This window comes from Eleutherodactylus coqui, chromosome 9 (genome assembly GCF_035609145.1).
Source record: "Eleutherodactylus coqui strain aEleCoq1 chromosome 9, aEleCoq1.hap1, whole genome shotgun sequence".
Classification (NCBI taxonomy): domain Eukaryota; kingdom Metazoa; phylum Chordata; class Amphibia; order Anura; family Eleutherodactylidae; genus Eleutherodactylus; species Eleutherodactylus coqui.
This window is the reverse complement of record NC_089845.1, coordinates 28,136,829-28,155,788: the sequence shown is the minus strand read 5'-3', so window position 1 is coordinate 28,155,788 and position 18,960 is coordinate 28,136,829. Positions and strand designations below refer to the sequence as shown.

Sequence of the window (18,960 nt, the reverse complement as noted above, 5' to 3'; positions counted from 1 at the left end):
ATACTGCATAAGTGGTCAAACAATCACTAGTTCAAGTCAGATATGGGGACAGAAAAAATAGTTAAATTTCTTTTTTACTGTCCTAAAAATGATAAAAGAGAAGTTAGTTGTACATCTGTAGTCCAATGTGTATGGGAATTTGAAAGAGTTGGTCAAATGATTTTATTATGCTCCTAATGGATTCTCTATCCTAACTCCATGACTTTTATAACATACTTAACATCCCCAAAATGCACCCATTTGCTGTTTGGTAATTCAGTCATGTGACTCACCATCAGAGCCACAGGCTTTATATCTTTTCATTTATTTCTTTTCTTTTTGGGTGATTCCTGGACGCTTTGGCATAACGACTATTAGCAAAAAGCACTAGCTTAGATCAGAGAGAACTTTTACTACCCGTACCTGGTAGTTGATGCAATTTTTACTCAAGAGTAGTAGAGGTTGACATCTGAACTAGCTATAGTGACTGGGCTATCATTTAATTTGGGGTAAAGGTCTGAAGGCTCACTAGCAATGAAGGTGGCTACATCCATTCTATGACAACCTTTTTTGCCTATTACACTCTATACCTCCTAACAGCTGTCTCTTATTTATGAGACTAGATAGCTTTAAATACTGAGCTAACACTCTTCTGAGATAAAGCCCTGGAAACTACTTGGCTAACAGAGTGGTCACTATTTACTATATGTTGCAACCACTCTTTCTGTCTCCAATACGCTTTGATCTATTGCGATCTACAAATTCTATATACTGTCCTTGTTTATTTTGACAAGGCTTTGACAGTTTCTCTAAGACCATAGCGATTGGAGTTTTTTCATATCACATGAGTCACTTGAAAATCACTCTCTGGGATCTAAGCCTCTTATCTATCAAGTATCTATATTGATCATCCTCGAATCACCCTATGCTAATATCCTAAATATCTTTATATCTTTGGTTTATTAGACAAAAAAAAAAGTGCTATTTTTGTATCCCTTTGATCTATTACGACACAAAAGAACTATACTAGTATCCCTTTGTACAGTCTACTGGTCTATTATGACAAAAAATGCCGTACTAGTATCTATGTGTTCAATCTAGGCTCCTGATGAACCGCAATTTCATTGTGGGGAAACGCGTCGAGCTTGCTACATTTAAACAATTTTATTGTGAGTTTCTCACTTTTTAATGGTCTGCACTGTAGGAAGAGTTTGTTATATCTAAACAATCCTACTGTGAGTACCTCTCTCTATAAGAGTCTTCTTTACAGGATGATTCCCTTTCCTGTTCTTCTTTCTATCCAAAAAGAGCCTAAAACATTGTTGCTTGTGTCTTCCATTAGCACTGACTCATTACTTAGCCTCTATAATTTTGACATCGAGATAGAGGCTACTATCGTGATAACTTTTGGACTTTTCCGTTTTTTGTGTGTGGTGTTTGTGTGTTAGCCCATTTATGTTTTTAAAATAAATATCCTTAAAGGGGTTGTCCCGCGCCGAAACGGTTTTGTTTTTTTTTTCAATAGCCCCCCCGTTCGGCGCGAGACAAACCCGATACATGTGTTGAAAAAAAAAACGGATAGTACTTATCCGAATCCCCGCGCTCCGGTGACTTCTTACTTACCTTGCGAAGATGGCCGCCGTGATCCTCACCCTCGGTGGACCGCAGGTCTTCTGTGCGGTCCATTGCCGATTCCAGCCTCCTGATTGGCTGGAATCGGCACACGTGACGGGGCGGAGCTACGAGGAGCCGCTCTCCAGCACGAGCAGCCCCATTCAACACGGAGAAGACTGGACTGCGCAAGCGCGTCTAATCGGGTGATTAGACGCTGAAAATTAGACGGCACCATGGAGACGAGGAAGCCAGCAACGGAACAGGTAAGTGAATAACTTCTGTCTCGCCTACGACCTGAAGGTTGCAAGTTCGATCCCCGCATGAATCAGGTAGCCGTCTCAAGGTTGACTCAGCCTTCCATCCTTCTGAGGTCGGTAAAATGAGAACCCAGCTTGGTGGGGGGTAATAAATAATAATTACCTGAAAGCGCTGCGGAATAAGTTGGCGCTATACAAATACCATGATTTGATTTGATAATTAATGCACAATGTACATTACAAAGTGCATTAATATGGCCATACAGAAGTGTATACCCCAACTTTGTTTCGCGGGACAACCCCTTTAATAAAGATTCTATATTTTAGTCTATAACTGTGAATAAAGTCATGTGACTAGCGGTCACCTCGAGATACAGGGGCTATGACACTTTGCAAACATAAGACATGACATAGGGGGCTATGGTGCCAGCCATGTCTACGGAACATTGCCACTGGTGGAGCTATCTTGCTCTCCAGACAATTAGCAGATTAGTTACCTTGCAGGATCACTACCATTCTTCCACCTATGTGGGTGATTGCACTTCAGTGACTCATATCTAGACCAGAGTAGGTGGTAAAAGTAAGGAAGCACATTTTATTTTGGCAGTAAATAATAGTTACAAAGGTAACAACTCTTTGCACTGCATTAACAACCGAACTCCTAGCCGTCTGGCTTATAACTCACATAGGATTCTCTCCTATCTTACACAGTAACCTAGCACCACTACACGTCACAGCACTGTCCAACAACGTACCCAGGATGTCAGTCTATGGGCATCCATCCCAGTCAGGCTCGTGGTCGTACCACAGCCTGTTCTGCCACAGATCTCAGACTTTCAGCCTCCTCCCAACATCTCTCACAGGGAGTAGCTCCAGCAGCAGCCTCTTGGCTCAGTGTGTCTGGAGGATGCTGCTGTCCCTGCTGATTAGCACACAGAATGCCTGCTTTACAGCCCTCTACAGGCCATTCTGAGTACTGCCTTGCCACGAGATATTTATATATATATAATCCAATTCTATCCGTTAAGTCATGTCTGACTCTTGCATACTCTGTAGAGTGGTCCTCACCATGCTTCTTTATTCTCTATGGCTGCTTTCAATTGTATGATGTCCATTCCCGTTTCCTTCTGTTTGGTCTCCAGCCAACTCCTCTTTTCTTTTTAATAATTTTTATTGGGTTTTATAATAAACAAAGAATAAAAGAAAGTTGACCTATTTGTTGTGTGGGAATACCAATTCTGTATTGTGAATACTTTAAGCATGCAATGCGTTGTTGCATAGTAATGAGACTAATGTTCCTTCTTACAAAGGAAAAGAAAATAGCTGCCAGGTTAATATAGTACATTAAGCCTTCCTAGCCTAAGACAAGCGCAACTACAGTCACTCAATGAGACGATTTCCGAAAAAGAAATACTCTTGGCTATCCAGACGTCAAAACCCGGGAAGGCCAACACCTCCTAAAACTTCCCTGTCTCCTTTTACCAATAACCATTTCAAGTAGCTTCTCTTTTTCTAACAGATTCACCCTCATCCGTTGTCTAAAGTAAGTCAGTCCCTGTCTCTCCCCTCCCATAGTTCGCTCAAAGTACTGGTAGGGGGTCAACAGATGCCATACCAACAGTGGCGGTCATGTGGCTAAATGCTGTGTCTTGGGGAAAGACCTGGTGACCCTGTAAAGACTTCACCATAAAACTCTATGGATCAGAATCAACCCTCCAAATATGTATATTTATACTTACATACAGTATATGAACTTCACAAATGTGTGTATGAAAAAAACAGAACTCCCCAGCTAAATTGTCTTATAACGGAACTGAACTGTGTCATATTGACCCCATTAGTTATACTGGGGTCCATTTGGGTTCCGGCAGGCCGTTTGGCATTTCCCAGGACAAAATAGTGCATTATGCTGCGCTTCTTTGTCCTGGTTTTTAGCATAAATCAGCAACATAAACATGAGCAACACAGCTCTCTCATTTAACTGCATTGGGAGCCAGTAAAAAGGCATTTTGTTCTTTATTTCAGGGGGCTCATCAGGTGTGCTGAGGTATGGGGGCATGTTTGGGCTGTTATTATTTTTTTTTAACTCAATAAGTTCCTTTAACCCCTTAATGACACGGCCTATTTTGGGCTTAAGAACGCAGCAATTTTTGGCGGATTTTAATCTCCATTTTTTAAAAGCCATAACTTTTTTATTTTTCTGTCGACGCGGCCGTATAAGGGCTTGTTTTTTGTATGGTGAACTGTAGTTTTTATCTCTGCCATTTTTGGGTACATCGACTATATTGTAAAACTTTTTTTTTTATGATAGCAGGGAGAGAAAACGCATCAATTCTGCTCAGTTAAAGAGTTAATCATGCAGCATAAATGACACAATCTATTTTTTTTCTGCAGGCTGGTATGGTTACAATGATACCAAAATTTTTATATTTCTTTTTTACGTTTTTCCACTTTTCTGCATAAAAACCCTTTCTTAGAAATATTTTTTTTCCTAAATCGCTGCATTCAAAATCCTGTAACTTTCTTATTCTTTAATGGACGGGATTCTGTGAGGGCTTATTTTTTGTAAGACGAGCTGTAGTTTTTATTGGTACCATTTTGGGGTACATACGTTTTTTTGAATTACTTTTATTGTGTTTTTTGGGAGGCGAAATGCTAAAAATTAGCATTTTGCCTCAGCTTTTTAGCATTTTTTAATGCTTTTTGCTGTGCAGGATAAAAAGCATGTAAAACTTATTGTACGTGTTGTTACAGACACGACGATACCAAATATGTGGGAATTTTTTTTTCCCCCTCTGTGAACCCTTCCCATGCAGCGATCTACATAGATTGCGGCAGGAAAGGGGTTAATAGTGGGGGGGCGCATCTCTGATGCACCCCTGCTGTTGCAGCGGGAGGCCGGCTATCAGTGACAGGCAGCTCCCACTGCTGGATAGCACGAGATCGCCTCTGATCTCGCGCTATCCCCATGACGTAAGGGTATGCCCAGTTGTGGGAAGTACCCCGCAGCCATGACGTACCCTTACGACATATGAAGAGAAGGGGTTAAGGAGTCAGAAAGAGACAAATGTAGTTATTAGAGATAAGCAAACATGCTCGTTTAGGACAATTACTCGATCGAGCAGCACTTTTTTTGAGTAACTGCCTACTTGGGCGAAAAGGAGCACATTGCAAGGAAAAAATAATGCCAGCATGGTTTTGTTTTAGTTTTCCATTCATGTAGCCTAATGAAGCTTGTGTTTTGAGGAAGAAATCATATATTTTGAAAAAAACATACTCTGCCGAGCTTGATGCTCATTCGAGTATTAGCGTACTCGATGGTGTTCGTTACTCGAGAGAGAACCAAGAAAAAAAAAGCTCTCGAATTTTTTGAAAAGCTCGACTCGAATAATGCGGACCCGAGCATTTGGGTGCTCGCTCATCTCTAGTCTTCACACTATGGATCCCATATGTAACCACCTTGGAACATTTACTGAGGTGGACATGTAAGTGTAGGTGGATGAGATATAGGTGAAGGCAGTTTGATTTCACAGTTGTAACTTTTACTAAACACATGTTAATTACATTTCACTCCATGGAAGGACTCATAGATCAAACTGCAAAAAGGTTACAAAGTAATATTGTCATTTACAATAAAAACTTTATAAATAAGCTCTTTTTTATTGAAGTACAACATAAAACCCTCACCCTGGAAGACAGTCAACAAGAGCGGACACGCAGGTCCCTGTAGCTTAATTACAGCGCAAGAATAGCAAAAGTAAAAGAAAACTATTGTGTCCAGCAAAGCGATGAAATTAATGTGCAGACTAATTAACATTCCACCAATAATGATACATTTTGTCTCCAGAACTAAGCAGCCAGAAGAAATTTAAAAACAGCTACTGGGAGGGATGGGTAGGGGGGTGGGAGAGGGGGAGGGAGTAGGAAGGTGGGGGACAAGGGAATGAAACGGGGAAAGGTGGATGGGTAGGGGGATGAGGGGAAAAGGGGAAAACTGTGAGAGGTCCATTAGCAAATAAGCCATATTGAAATGCACCTCGCTAAAAAAAACATGAAATGAACGTTTACATATTAGTTATTATGAGTCACATTTGAATTTGCTTCGTCTTCACTATAACCAACCCATGGGGTCCAAAATGACAGGAATTTGTCCCTTGAGCCTGTTTCCCATGCTGCAATATCCTTAAAGCAGAAAATCTGGGAGACTTTTTCTTTCCACTAGGTAACTGGAGGAGTTCATTTGACCAAAGAAGAATTTATTTGTCTGGCCAGAGTAGGGCTTTTTCTATATTTATCGTCGGTGCATCCAATTTGGGGTCTAAAGAGATCCAGCTTGCGATGTAAATCGCTTTATAGTATAAGACTAGATATGGAATGCCCATCCCTACTTGCTGTCTTAGTTGTGTTAGATATGAGAATGCCAAGCGTGGTTCATATCTATCCCAGACAAACTTCTTGAAGAGTTGATGCATTTGGGAGAAGAAAAGGTTAGGCACTTCGATTGCTACTGTTTGTAGGATATAAATAATATAGGGAATATAAGTAGCTAGTATATTTTATCTACCCATCCATGAATGGGAGATTAAGTTGGTGAAGCTGGGTCGTAAGTTTTTTGAGAAGTGGGGTGTAGTTTGCTTTATATAGGTAGGCTGGGTTGGAGGTTAGTATTGTCCCTAGATACTTGATGCATGAGATGGGCCATGTAAGGGTGTAGCGCTTCTGTAGTTTGGTAACTGAGCTGATACATTCAGGGCCTCTGATTTTTCAAAATTAATTTTAAAATTAGATAATTTACCAAAGCGATCAAAAATGTTCTTGATTGTCAAAATGGCTTTCTCTGGGTTGGAAACAAGTATGGGGAGGTCATCTACAAAAGCTACCACAGTGTGAGTAGTATTACCCACCTTCAGACCGTCTATGTCTTTGCTTTGCCTTATCTCCTGTAGCAATGTTTCCATCACCAATATAAAGGGCGTTGAGGATAGTGGACATCCCTGCCTTATTCCGTTTTTAATGTAAAGAGTTTTGACTTTGATCCGTTTATGAGTATCTTATCTGAGGGCTCTGAGTAGAGGGGGAAAAAGCCCTAATATTTTATTCAGGGAAGCCAAATTTCCCCAGCGAGCATCTCAATTAGTCCCATCTGACCCTATCGAAGGCCTTCTCAGCATTCACAAAAAAACTTGAACTGGAATCACAGTTTATGAATATCAGTTTGGCTGATTGCTTTGTTAATACCAGCTTCAGAAGCCCAGATTGACAGTGGAATGAAGATTAGCCTTTTTTCAAAGCAACATGCAACTTTACATATAATTGACCCACTTTTTATAAGAAAACTGTAGTTTGCAGTGCTTCTCTCAGACATGTACACATCAAACCCATAACCACTGTTTAACAGGCTAACTCACTGAATCTCATACATTGGGCTGATGGCCCGAAAGGATACATGCCTCATCTTTCTTTCTGCTTCGTAGCACTGAGACTAGAACTGGGTAATGCAGCTTTTATTTGGAACGGTCTTACTGGGACCACTTCACAGTCTCTTTTGTGGCAAGATGGACCTGATGTGACTTTGAATTACACACAGCATTTCATGAAATAAGACATATAGTCTGTCTCTCTGTAGTAAGGTCAACTTAACTCTTCGGTCCCACAACTTTCTTAGTGTCAGCTCAATCTCCGGTTCAACGCAGCTGACTTTCTTCTTAGTTGTTTCCTTTTTCATCCACTGCCAGTTCTTCTCCATTTGCATTAATGGACTTGGACTTGCATCCAGTTTTTTGCATGAGAGCACTTATCATTCTGATATTGGCTGTCCTTACCTATCTTCGGCTTTTTCTTCCCTTCACAGCGGCTAGTCTCTCTTTTCTCCAGACTCTCTCTTTCTTGATTCCATCTCACTGGATCTCTCAGAATCCTAGTCTCTCCACTTGCTGATTCTGTTTTTCATGAACTGTGATGTGTTTAACACAGTCTCTGCGTGTGGATTTAACTATAAACAATATTTTTCGTGGGGCGACCCATTTACTTATAACTGCGATTTTTATTGAACGTTTTTAATCATACACATAAGAATAGGAAAGCCTAAAAAAGTCCTGACAACTCCTTTAAATGTCCAGATTCTATGCAATTCTATAAATACATTTTTAAGGACTATGAAAAATAATGCCTGTGGCCATAACCGATAAGGTGGAAGAATATGTGCAATCAGTGATTCGTTCATTGTAAGTTTTAGAACCTTCCCTTTAGAAAGGAGAATAGTCAACAGGTCTGAGTACTGATATTTAATCAAGAATTGCTGAAGAGACATTTCAACATGTAGTTGTGCTGATTACCGTTTCAATCCACCTGTCCAGCTTGCTTTAAGAAGCCGAGCAACATCCTTTTAACAGCTAATGCTGCCGAAAGTTTCCAATGATTCTGATGCATTAGGACCCTTTTGAAGTTCCATGTCTTAATTGTAATCTAAAACAAAGATTTGGTTTGGCAAGAATGACAGCCAAATCACAAACTGTGGCTGTGGGTTTTGAGATTACTAATGCAGTTTTTAGACTTTAGCTGTTCTTCTAATGAGGACAGAAGCTGAGCATTGCTGGCAATGGGGTAGAAGCCCCTCGGGCCGTGGAGAGGATGGACAGATGAGCCAATGCTATAAAAGTTCTGCATTGTAATGAGATTTTCATAAAATGAACTTTGTAGCATTTGTTTCTGCATCAAAAGTATTCTATCTTCCAAACTATATCTCACAATGGATGATAAAACATGTAGAGTTAGAGCGGAAGATATAATGTAACAAAAAAACATCACACTGAATTCTTTATCCGTAATCTTCCCCACGAACTGCTTCGTTTGTCGCTCTCTGCTGATAATGCATACCATATGTTCCATACTGCGTCAATGTCACTAAGATGCTCTTGGCGTCTAACAAACTGGTACATTTTACACATATAAAACTTATTAATCAAGTTTGCACATACTGTGCGCGAATGTTGTGCAATACAGTTACAAATAAAATCACATTAGTCTCACACAAGCATGTAGGGCAAGCAAGAAAACTGTAGGAACGAGGATGCCACTGCCTGATTTAGAACATTTTCATAAAAAAACAAGGCTGAGGCTGCTCTCACGCAGGCGACAAAATTGTGCAATTTTGCCGTAATGCAATAGCGCGAGAAAACGCATGTATGTCAAGCCCATGTTTCCCAATGGGTTCCTTTACATTTGCGCTGTTTTCTCTGATGCTAACTTGCAAGGAAAAAAAAAAACAAGGCATGCTCTATATTGTCGCAATTTACGTTTTTTTGTAGCCCATGTTTCTCTATGGAGCCTTTGTTTCTGTCACATCGCAAGGCATGAAATCATGGTTTTCGTGTGATGCAACTTTAACATTCTAAAATAAGCTCTAACCCAAAACTAAGCCCTAGCTGCACTCCAAAAAAAAAAACACTGAGGAATACGTATGTAGCAGGCTTGGTCCAGGTCCTCCCGCTGCTCTCTGGAGCTCCGCCAGGTATCCTGCAGTCCTCGTTTGCCCACAGAAGATCACTTTCTAGTTGCTGGATTCATAAATCCCGCCTCCCGGAAGCAATGGCTCTGAATGGTTCATCCAGCGCTGCATTGAATGGCTAAGCAGTGCTGGATCAACCAATCACAGCCATCGCTTCTTGGAGGTGGAATTTATTAATCCAGCAACCAGGAAGTGATTATTCTATGGGCGAATGAGGACTGCAGGACACCAGCGGAGCTCTGGTGAGAAGCAGGAGGACTGAGCCTTTTAGGTAAGTATTCCTTTTTTTCATGGAATGCAGCTAGGGCTTAGTTTCAGGGTATGGCTTAACCTTCTCATGATAAAATTGTGCAAGCTTATCACGCAATTTTATTGTGGAGAGCAGTGATGTGAGGCTCGATTTTTCACAAAAAAAATTCTTCATTGATGCTACAAAATCCCCTTTCATAGACTTCTATGGGGCATTTGGTATACTAATCTGCAGAAAAGTAGAGCATGCTGCATTTTTTTTTTCATGTGCGCAATTTTTGTGCATAAAAACAGGTGAAATGCGTGAATTCCTTGAAATAAATGGGTTCTATTCTCTGTGTATTGTGCATGCAAACACGTTCATATGAGTCAGTCCTCAGGCCGCCTCCACATGGGCTTTCCGCAGCAGAAAACCTGCCGTAAATGCTCGCTAATTCTGCAGTGGCTAATATAGCACGTATATGCTGCAGATTTGGCAGCGTTTTCAATTGCGGATCTGATACGGAATTTAACCCCTTGGGTTTCAAAGATTAAATTCAGCAGCCTAAATAGACACGGGCTCTGATTAGATCCAGCAGTCAGATGGTAACCATTCCAAATCAAACACCAGGAGAACCGTGAGGTTGCAGCTCTGAATTGCCGGGGGTGAGGACAGCTCAGTACTTTAACTTATTTTATTTTTATTTTTTAACAGATTTAGATCTATTAAGAACAAAATAAAACGGTTAACACACGGACAGCCGACTTAAGGTTTCAATTTGTGTGCTCCAATAAAATTCTCATACACCTGAGTGCTCAAATTGTTGCAAAAAGTCACTTCCTATTACTGTACCAGAACACAGGTTTCACAGTCCTAACATTGTTCCAGATATGTAAAGAATAATGCATAGAACTACATTGCTTTTCAAAGAGTGATACAGAATATATGTCTTACCTTACTAAGCTATTAGCACTGTCAGGATCGTGAGCCGTTACCATTCCCACGATGGTTCCTATATCCGCGTTCTCATAAACATCCATCTCATAAGAAGGCTTTGTAAACAATGGCGCCTCATCTACATCCCCAACAATGACTTTTAACATGGTAGCATCTTTGAAAGGTCCCAGATGAGAAAATCTTGAATCCAGATGAGTATTTACTCCTTCAATGTTCAGTGAATATAGTTTCTTTTTCTCATAATTTAATGGCTGAAATAGAGATAGACATGTATTAGACATAGCAAGTCACATGTTATTCTAATGCTGCCAGAAATTACATACAAATGGCATAAATATGAAATTCCCATAACTACTGAGATTTTTGCCCCCCCAAAACTGCTACACTACTGAGTCATATGGATTATCTCAACTGTCGGGTGGGGTAACATCTCTGCTTGAGGAGAGCACCTAGAAGGAATGTAAGGAGCCTTATAAGGCCACCCATGCTCCTCTGGGTAATATGCAAATAAGGAAGATGGAACAATACCTCTGCAGCATGGTTTCCAATTCCCAATCTTTGTTATGACCTGTATAGATGGTCGGACATTGATTTGCAGGAATGCTGCCATCCAATAGGTGGCGCTGCAGAGGTATTGTTCCATCTTCCTTATTTGATTGTCTCCACTCTAATACATTATTTTTTATACAATTCCTATTGTCCTATATATTTACTATTTCAATAACGATGGCTTCTGGTTCTCATTGAAGAGATCCTGCTCTGTACTGAAGAAGAGCAAAACCGCTAAAACAATGGTATCAACATATGGGTGTTTCTTCCTTCTGGAAGATTCTCTGGTTAAGCTAGTATGAGAACATTTTCTTCCTTCTGGGGGAAAGCTTATTTGCATATATTTTGCATTTATTTACCCATGGAGCATTGCCTGAAAAAATAGCCTCCATACCATTTGGGTCTCCTCAATGAAAACCAGTACCCCTCCTTCCTCCTGAGCTACTGTCTACACATGGGTATCTCTTTCCTTTGGAGGAGTCTCTAGTTTGGCTGGTATGAGAATTTACTTTTTCCTTCTGAAGAAAGGCTTACACTGCCTGCACACGACCGGATTGGATTCTGCATGCGGGAGCCGACAGCTGAATCTGGCTCTGGACCTGACCGGCAACCCCGCGTACCTTATCTTTTCTGTATTGCGGATGACTGCGGGCACTCACGTTGGGCAATGCACAGCACAGATTTTTTTTTTTAATATTGGTTTTTTTCCATGCCGTTGCTAGGTGATGACGGTGGTACCCGCAGCCAATCACCGTATCAATGGTGGATGGGCTGTAGGTCGAATGACTTCTATTGACTTCAATGGAAGCTGTCCAAGTGGAGTCCACACAAAATAAGAACGCGCTGTGATTTTAAATCTCCTCGTAGAAACCTCATTCACTATCCGCCCATGTGAGTGGACATGCGAATGTTCTATTTTTTCAGTGCGTGCAGAATACTGGATGGCGATCGCGGATTCCACAGTTCAAATCCGGTCGTATGCAGCCGGCCTTATTTCCATACAATACGTGGGGTAAAAACCATGTATGCCGCATACGATCAATTTCTATATGTACCTCAGCAAGACATAAAAATGATAGAAAAAGGTAAAAGGACTGTAGATTTCACGGTAAACCTTATATAACTAGTAATACCCTACTAGCAGGTTAAAGATTTGACATTACAAACATCAATTCGCGGGACTTAATACAACACAAGTTATTCTGCTCCAATGAGAGAAGAAGCAGTCCGGGCTTTATTCAGATAATCCGGATAAAACAATAGATTATAGTGAGTACATAGATGTAATAACATTTCTATACAGGTACAGAAAAGACGAATGTTTCCCAAGCGTGTGCTTCTTAGTCCTATTGAAATTTCCCAAGCGTTTTCCGGCTCGTAGCGGCAGCATGTTTCATTGTGTTGTGCTACAAAGAAGCCGGATGAACAAACAACGGTGGCAGATTTAATAGGTTAAATCGGGGTTATTTGGTGTGCTGTGCTGTTCCATAAAGATGTCTATTCAGCGACGGTGACATAAATATGCACTTATTGACTGATTTTCCTCTACCCTGGAAATTTCATTACATTCTTATTTTACTTATGATCCTGTTTGTTAGCACCACGAATGACAATATCCCATACAGCGTGACCTTCAGAGTTTGCTCAGCACAACATTGCCCTTTATGCTGCATGTTCACAAATGGTGCTTTACAACATCACATTAGTTCCTTATTAGAGATGAGCGAGCACCAAAATGCTCGGGTGCTCGTTACTCGAGTCGAACTTTCAGTGATGCTCGAGAGTTCGTTTCGAGTAACGAACCCCATTGAAGTCAATGGGCAACTCAAGCATTTTTGTATATCGCCGATGCTCGCTAAGGTTTTCATTGGTGAAAATCAGCAAAACCCAAGAAAGTGCTGGAAACGACACATAAATGGATAGGGCAGGCGAGGGGCAACATGCTGGGCTGCATGTTCAGCCACAATAGCGGCAAGAGTGAATTCATGAATGGGTGAGTGAGTGCTGCCTCTGATTGGCTCAGCGCAGGGACCAATCAGGGGCAGCTCTCAGCTGTCATTCAGCTGAATTCATGAATAGGTGTGAGTGAGAGCTGCCTCTGATTGGTCAGGCTGTGACCAATCAGAGGCAGCTCATTCAGCTCATTTAAAATCCCCGCCTGCTGAATACTACTCAGAGCAGTTCAGGAGAACTGCTGCCCACCGCGGCTATACTCCGTCTGCCGGGACCGGGAGAGTATATATATTTTTTTTGTTTTTACACATTTCGGGATGAATTTCAGGGAAGGGCTTATATTTTTAAGCCCTTCCCGAAAATTCATCCCGCGATCGCCGGCAGCACATTGCTTTCAATGGAGCCGGATGTATTGGCGGCTCCATTGAATTCAATGGTCAGTGCTCGTTTAATCGAGACGAGTACCGCGTGGTGCTCGTCTCGAGTAACGAGCATCTCGAGCACCCTAATACTCGAACGAGCATCAAGCTCGGACGAGTATACTCGCTCATCTCTATTCCTTATTGATCCTACTGTGTATATGTGATAGGAAAATTAGACACTCAGGACAAAATGAGATGATAAAGACATTCTACCCCTTAAGGGCTCAATCAGATGAGCGGTTTCTTTTGCGCACCTATGTGCACAAAAAAAGTGCTTTATGCAATAGCAAAATACGCGTGACCATAGCTCGGTGCCCATTGCTTTCAATGGGGCCAGTGCTGCTGCCGGCGGCCCTATCGAAAGTAAAGGGATGCAGGCAACCCCTGCAGTGATTGTCAGGGAAGGGCTATAAATCGAAAACAAAACCGTTGCAATCAATGGCTTCACTTTGTCAAGTTTTGCAGGGTTGATTTTCAAGACGTCCCACGAACACGGTCATCTGTTGAAGCCCTAACGGCAATACAATTAGGGATTATGGGAATCCCACCATCAGACACATTACAAACTGTGATTATAATAACTGGGAAGTGTCAGATTTCAGTTCTCTTAACTTCTTTTCTTTCTAGAGTATGCGCACGGACGGATTTGCATTGTGGAATCCATAGTGGGCAAATACGTTTCATAGCATGATATGGAAAAGCGTTTTTTCTACCCACGAGCTGAAATCAATGGCGATTTTCTGCTCGTGAGGGAAAAATCGCAGCATTCTCTATTCTGTGCGGACGGCTTCCCTTGAAGTCAAGGGAAGCCGTCCGATCCGCAGCCCTTTTGTAATCATCATTGTGGAAAGGTCACGGAATCTGCGTCATCACCTAGCAACGGCACAACATTATCTGTACTGCGCAAGAAGAATCCGTACAGGTACGCCGGGGGTCACCGGCTGAGCACAGGGTCAGATTTCAAAAATCCGGTGTTTTTACTTGGGAGAAATCTAGAAATCAAGGCGGTGCCTAATAAGCATCAGACAGGGGGCTGCACTGCAGGGAAGTGACTGCAATATACACAGGAGACTCCAGAGAGCGACAGACAGCCAGGAGAGGTTTGCAGTGATGGAATCTTGTGTTTTTATTGGAGGGGGGATATATTTAGACAATAGTGTGGAATTTCTGGTGTAAAAGGCACACATTCTGGCAAACACTGTATTTGCAGCAGTTTTCTTTTGCTTTTTTGGTTTTCTAATGCTGTGGCCTTCCTCTAGATTTACTATAAAACACCAATCTGAGATTTGGCTTCACACAGAAGTAAGCACAATTGCGAATACTTTAGTGCAACTTTTTTTGTGCTATGAATTAGGCTTTTTTGCATGTGCATCAGCGTACTTTATTGTACTTTTTCTGCCCGCAGGGCATCGCCGGCGGCGAAATGACTTGAAATGACTAGTTCCAGATGTGTTCTTTATCTAGCGGAATTCTGCAGTGATTCACGTATCTCCTTCCGTATTGCGAGCGTATTTGCGCACCCCACCATTGACTTCTATGGAGAACTTTGTTGTGCAAATGTGCAAAAGGTAGTGCATGTTCTATTTTTTTTTTTGAGCGTCCGAAAATGCGCCGCAAAATACGTACATGTGAATGAACCTATTGAAAATCATGGGTTCTATTTCCTGCACATTGTGTATGCAAATACATCTTTGTGAAGCAGTCAATTATTTCCTTAGGGACCCTTCACACAAGTGTATGCACAAAAATGCTTGTGTAAGCGCAATGCATTTGCACCGTGAACGATGCGCTTTTAGAGACATTTGACATATATTACCGTACTATTTGTGCTCGCACGGACAGCTCACATGGGCGCAGGACACATCCATTTAAGCGCTATTTCACCTGAGGCGTTGCAGATGTGTTCCTTTTTCCATGAAATTGCGCAGTGTATTGCACATTTACGTGCGTATTGAGTGCATACTTGCACACCTCCCATAGATGTCTATGGGGATTTTAGTCTGCAAATGCGCACAAAAACAGAGCGTGACACATTTTTTTCCATGAGCATTAAAAAAATAGTACTAGGAATGAACCCACTGAATTTATTGGGTTGCACTCCCTGCGTAATGTGCCGCCGGCACGCTCATGGGAAGGGGACTTAGTTTTCTAATTCCAACATATTTTTGGCCGTACTCGCCGAATACATTGTACTGCTCTTACAATAAGAATGCCTAATGCTTCCGCGTTGGGGATGTTGTAGACGCAGCAATCATGTTGGATTACACGCCACTGAAAATCCACCGGCAACTCTCGACTTGAATGAAATATGCATGAGAGAAAAACATAAATCATCATTTACCGGCTACCTACTGCCTAGTATGAAGGAGACTGCTGGGCGACAACAGCATCACACGTCGGGTGACAAGATCTGCGGATTGTTTCATCCGGCAGGGATAATGGCATCGCTAAGATAACAAAGCCGTAGATCCCGCGGCGAACGCTCTGTACCTGCGCAGGTGTTACATGGCTTATATAAGAGGGATTATTCTAGTCTCTGGAATTCTCCCTCCCATATTCCCTTTCATGGACTGTCCATACCTGACTACATATATAATGTGCGCACTACGCAGAACAAGTCCGTTTTTCTATCTCTTATTCCCATCATGCAACATTTAAGAAAAAAAAAATTGCCTGCAAAACCTTTGCATATAAGCGCTTAGTCAGACAAGTGCATTGCCACGTGCAAAATCTGTGCATGTGATGGGCAGAGAATAGAACCCATTCTTACTCTCGCTTCTGCGTGCAAAGAAAAAAACGGAGCATGCTTTATTTTGGTGTGCATTTGGGCATCAAAGTCGCCATGGGAGTCTATGGAGGTGCCCCAACGTGCACCCGATACCCTCGCAATTAACGGTACTATTTCACGGGAAAACAAACACGCCAGGGTAAATTAAGGTTGCACAGCCTCTTAAATCGTGGCGAGGGTGTGTCCAGCGCCGAAGTGAACGGGCCCCAGCTACGCAGAAAATACTGTAGAAACAGCAGCTATGCACACAATAGCGCAACGTTCACTCCGCCAAAAAATATCATGTGCATTTCTGTACTCCGGCTCGTGTTAAGAAGCCCTAAGTAACTGAACATCTCCTCGTTCATGAACTATTATTGAGCACATTTAGTAAACCAGAACACACAAAGTGGGTTTCTGACCCCTAATAATATGTTTCCACTGCTGGTAAATGCTATAATACGGTATACACTGAATGGCCACTTTAGTAGAAGCACCCATCTAGTACATGTTGGCCTCCTTTGGCCTTCAGGGCTTAAACATAAGGGGCGTGATTGGTCCTGTTTGGCAGACGTGAAAATCACGGCCCCAAAACGGGACAAAATGAGTCCATTAATGTCAATGGTTTCGTTTTCCCTAAGGAGATTCCCGAGCGTTAATACTATGTTATCCATCTTAATGCCTTTTTTTTTTTCAACCTCACGCGCAATAGCGCAAAGTTTGATTAGTCAAAAAAAACAAAAAAGCAAAACCTCAGTTCATGGGCTAATACATTCCTTATTAGAGCAATGCCCCATCTGTTTAAGCCCTCAGAGTTAAAACAATTTATTGTGGTACAGATTCTTTTAGTAGGTGGGGTTCATGAGTAGGTGGGCCACCCTACTTAGAAAGTGGGTCAGCTGACTTAGTAGGTGGGGAGGCCTTCTTAGTAGGCGGGTTAGCTGCCTTAGCAGGTGGGTCAGCTGACTTAGTAGTCAGGGAGGCCTACTTAGTAGGCAGGTTAGCTGCCTTAGCAGGTGGGTCAGCTGACTTAGTAGGCGGGTTAGCTGCCTTAGCAGGTGGGTCAGCTGACTTAGTAGGCGGGTTAGCTGCCTTAGCAGGTGGGTCAGCTGCCTTAGCAGGTGGGTCAGCTGACTTAGTAGTCAGGGAGGCCTACTTAGTAGGCGGGTTAGCTGCCTTAGCAGGTGGGTCAGCTGACTTAGTAGGCAGGTTAGCTGCCTTAGCAGGTGGGTCAGCTGACTTAGTAGGCGGGTTAGCTGCCTTAGCAGGTGGGTCAGCTGACTTAGTAGGCAGGGAGGCCTACTTAGTAGGTGAGTTAGCTGCCTTAGGGGGTGGGTCAGCTGACTTAGTAGCCGGGTTAGCTGCCTTAGCAGGTGGGTCAGCTAACTTAGTAGGTGGGAAGGCCTACTTAGTAGATGCGTTAGATGCCTTAGCAGGTGGGTCAGCTAACTTAGTACGCCCAGTTATTGTTTACATCTGCAAAATTGTGCAGTTTAGTGCGCAATTTTGGGCAGACAGGCCTTCACTGCGCAATTGCTCATCAAAATAGAGCATGTTGCATTTTTTTCTCGTGCTTAAAATGCGCAAAAAAAAAAAAGCACATGTGAAGGAAGCAATTGAATTCAAAGGGTTATATTTGCTGCACATTCAGCATGCAGATGTTGTGGCCGTAAATGTGCACGCAATGCACCTGTGTGTGTGTGTGGGGGGGGGGGGCTCTAAGATTTGGGGATTGTAAAGGCCAGAAAAAACTCCCTGTCATGTTCTTGGAACTAATCCGTGCCTATACGACCTTGTAGCGCGGTGCTGCTGAGAGTCTCCTTCTACTATGCCGTAAATTGTTACCATGAAGGCATGAACATGGTCGGATACAATGCTCAGCTAAGCTCCACTTTCCTTCGGTACGCCCACTGTCATGGGAAACCTTTCAACAACATTGTCATTGTACTAAAATTAACAAATTGTAGCCTTTCACAATAAGCCTTCTAGCCATGGAAAACTTTTTAGTGGCATCGTCAAAACTGCTGATAGACTTATATTAACCAATTCTAACAATGTTGTGCTGCAGGAAAGTGTAATTTTATAGTGCAAGCCACAATGCCAAGAGTCTATTACGTGATTCCCACTTAGGAGCCAAGCTGTATCATTCTGATCCCGATGCCATGTTTCAGATGAGCTGATGGCTGCGGAGCTTCGGCCACCATCTAAAGATTATTAGTAAATTATATTGTACATGACAAGCAAAACGGATGTTCTGTGCTGAGCCTTGCCAGAGCAGGGTCGGTGGTGTGCGGCACAAGGGGCTAGAGGGCAGCAAAGAAAGGATCCCTTACATTGTGCAGTTAATGTAACAATGAAGCTGTTCAGCCCAGATACTCCGTTTACTGAAACTGAACTATTTGTCGCACAATGTAAAGTAAAAGGCTGGAAAGAAATGTAACTGAGGGCTCCTACAGACGAGCGTAGGTGTAGATACGCTCGTCACTGGCGTAATTATAGGGGATGCAGGGGATGCGGTTGCACCTGGGCCCAGGAGCCTTAGGGGGCCCATAAGGCCTGTATTATCCATATAGGGAGCCCAGTACTATTAATAAAGCATTATAGTTGAGGGCCCTGTTACAGGTTTTGTATTGGTGCCCAGGAACTTCAAGTCACACCTCTCTGTTAAGGGCTTAAGAGAAGATGGGGGGCCCCAAGATAAAGTTTTGCACCCGGGCCCATGCACC

General features: G+C 42.4%; 1 protein-coding gene across 1 annotated transcript in view; it reads right to left on the bottom strand.

Annotated features, from left to right (window-relative positions):
- CDH18 (cadherin 18) overlaps window positions 1-18,960 on the bottom strand; it is a 396,260-nt gene that overhangs the window by 72,591 nt on the left and 304,709 nt on the right. The window contains exon 6 of the mRNA XM_066579192.1: window positions 10,541-10,794. Coding sequence (XP_066435289.1) covers window positions 10,541-10,794 — 254 coding nt within the window. The remainder of the gene's footprint in view (window positions 1-10,540; window positions 10,795-18,960) is intronic.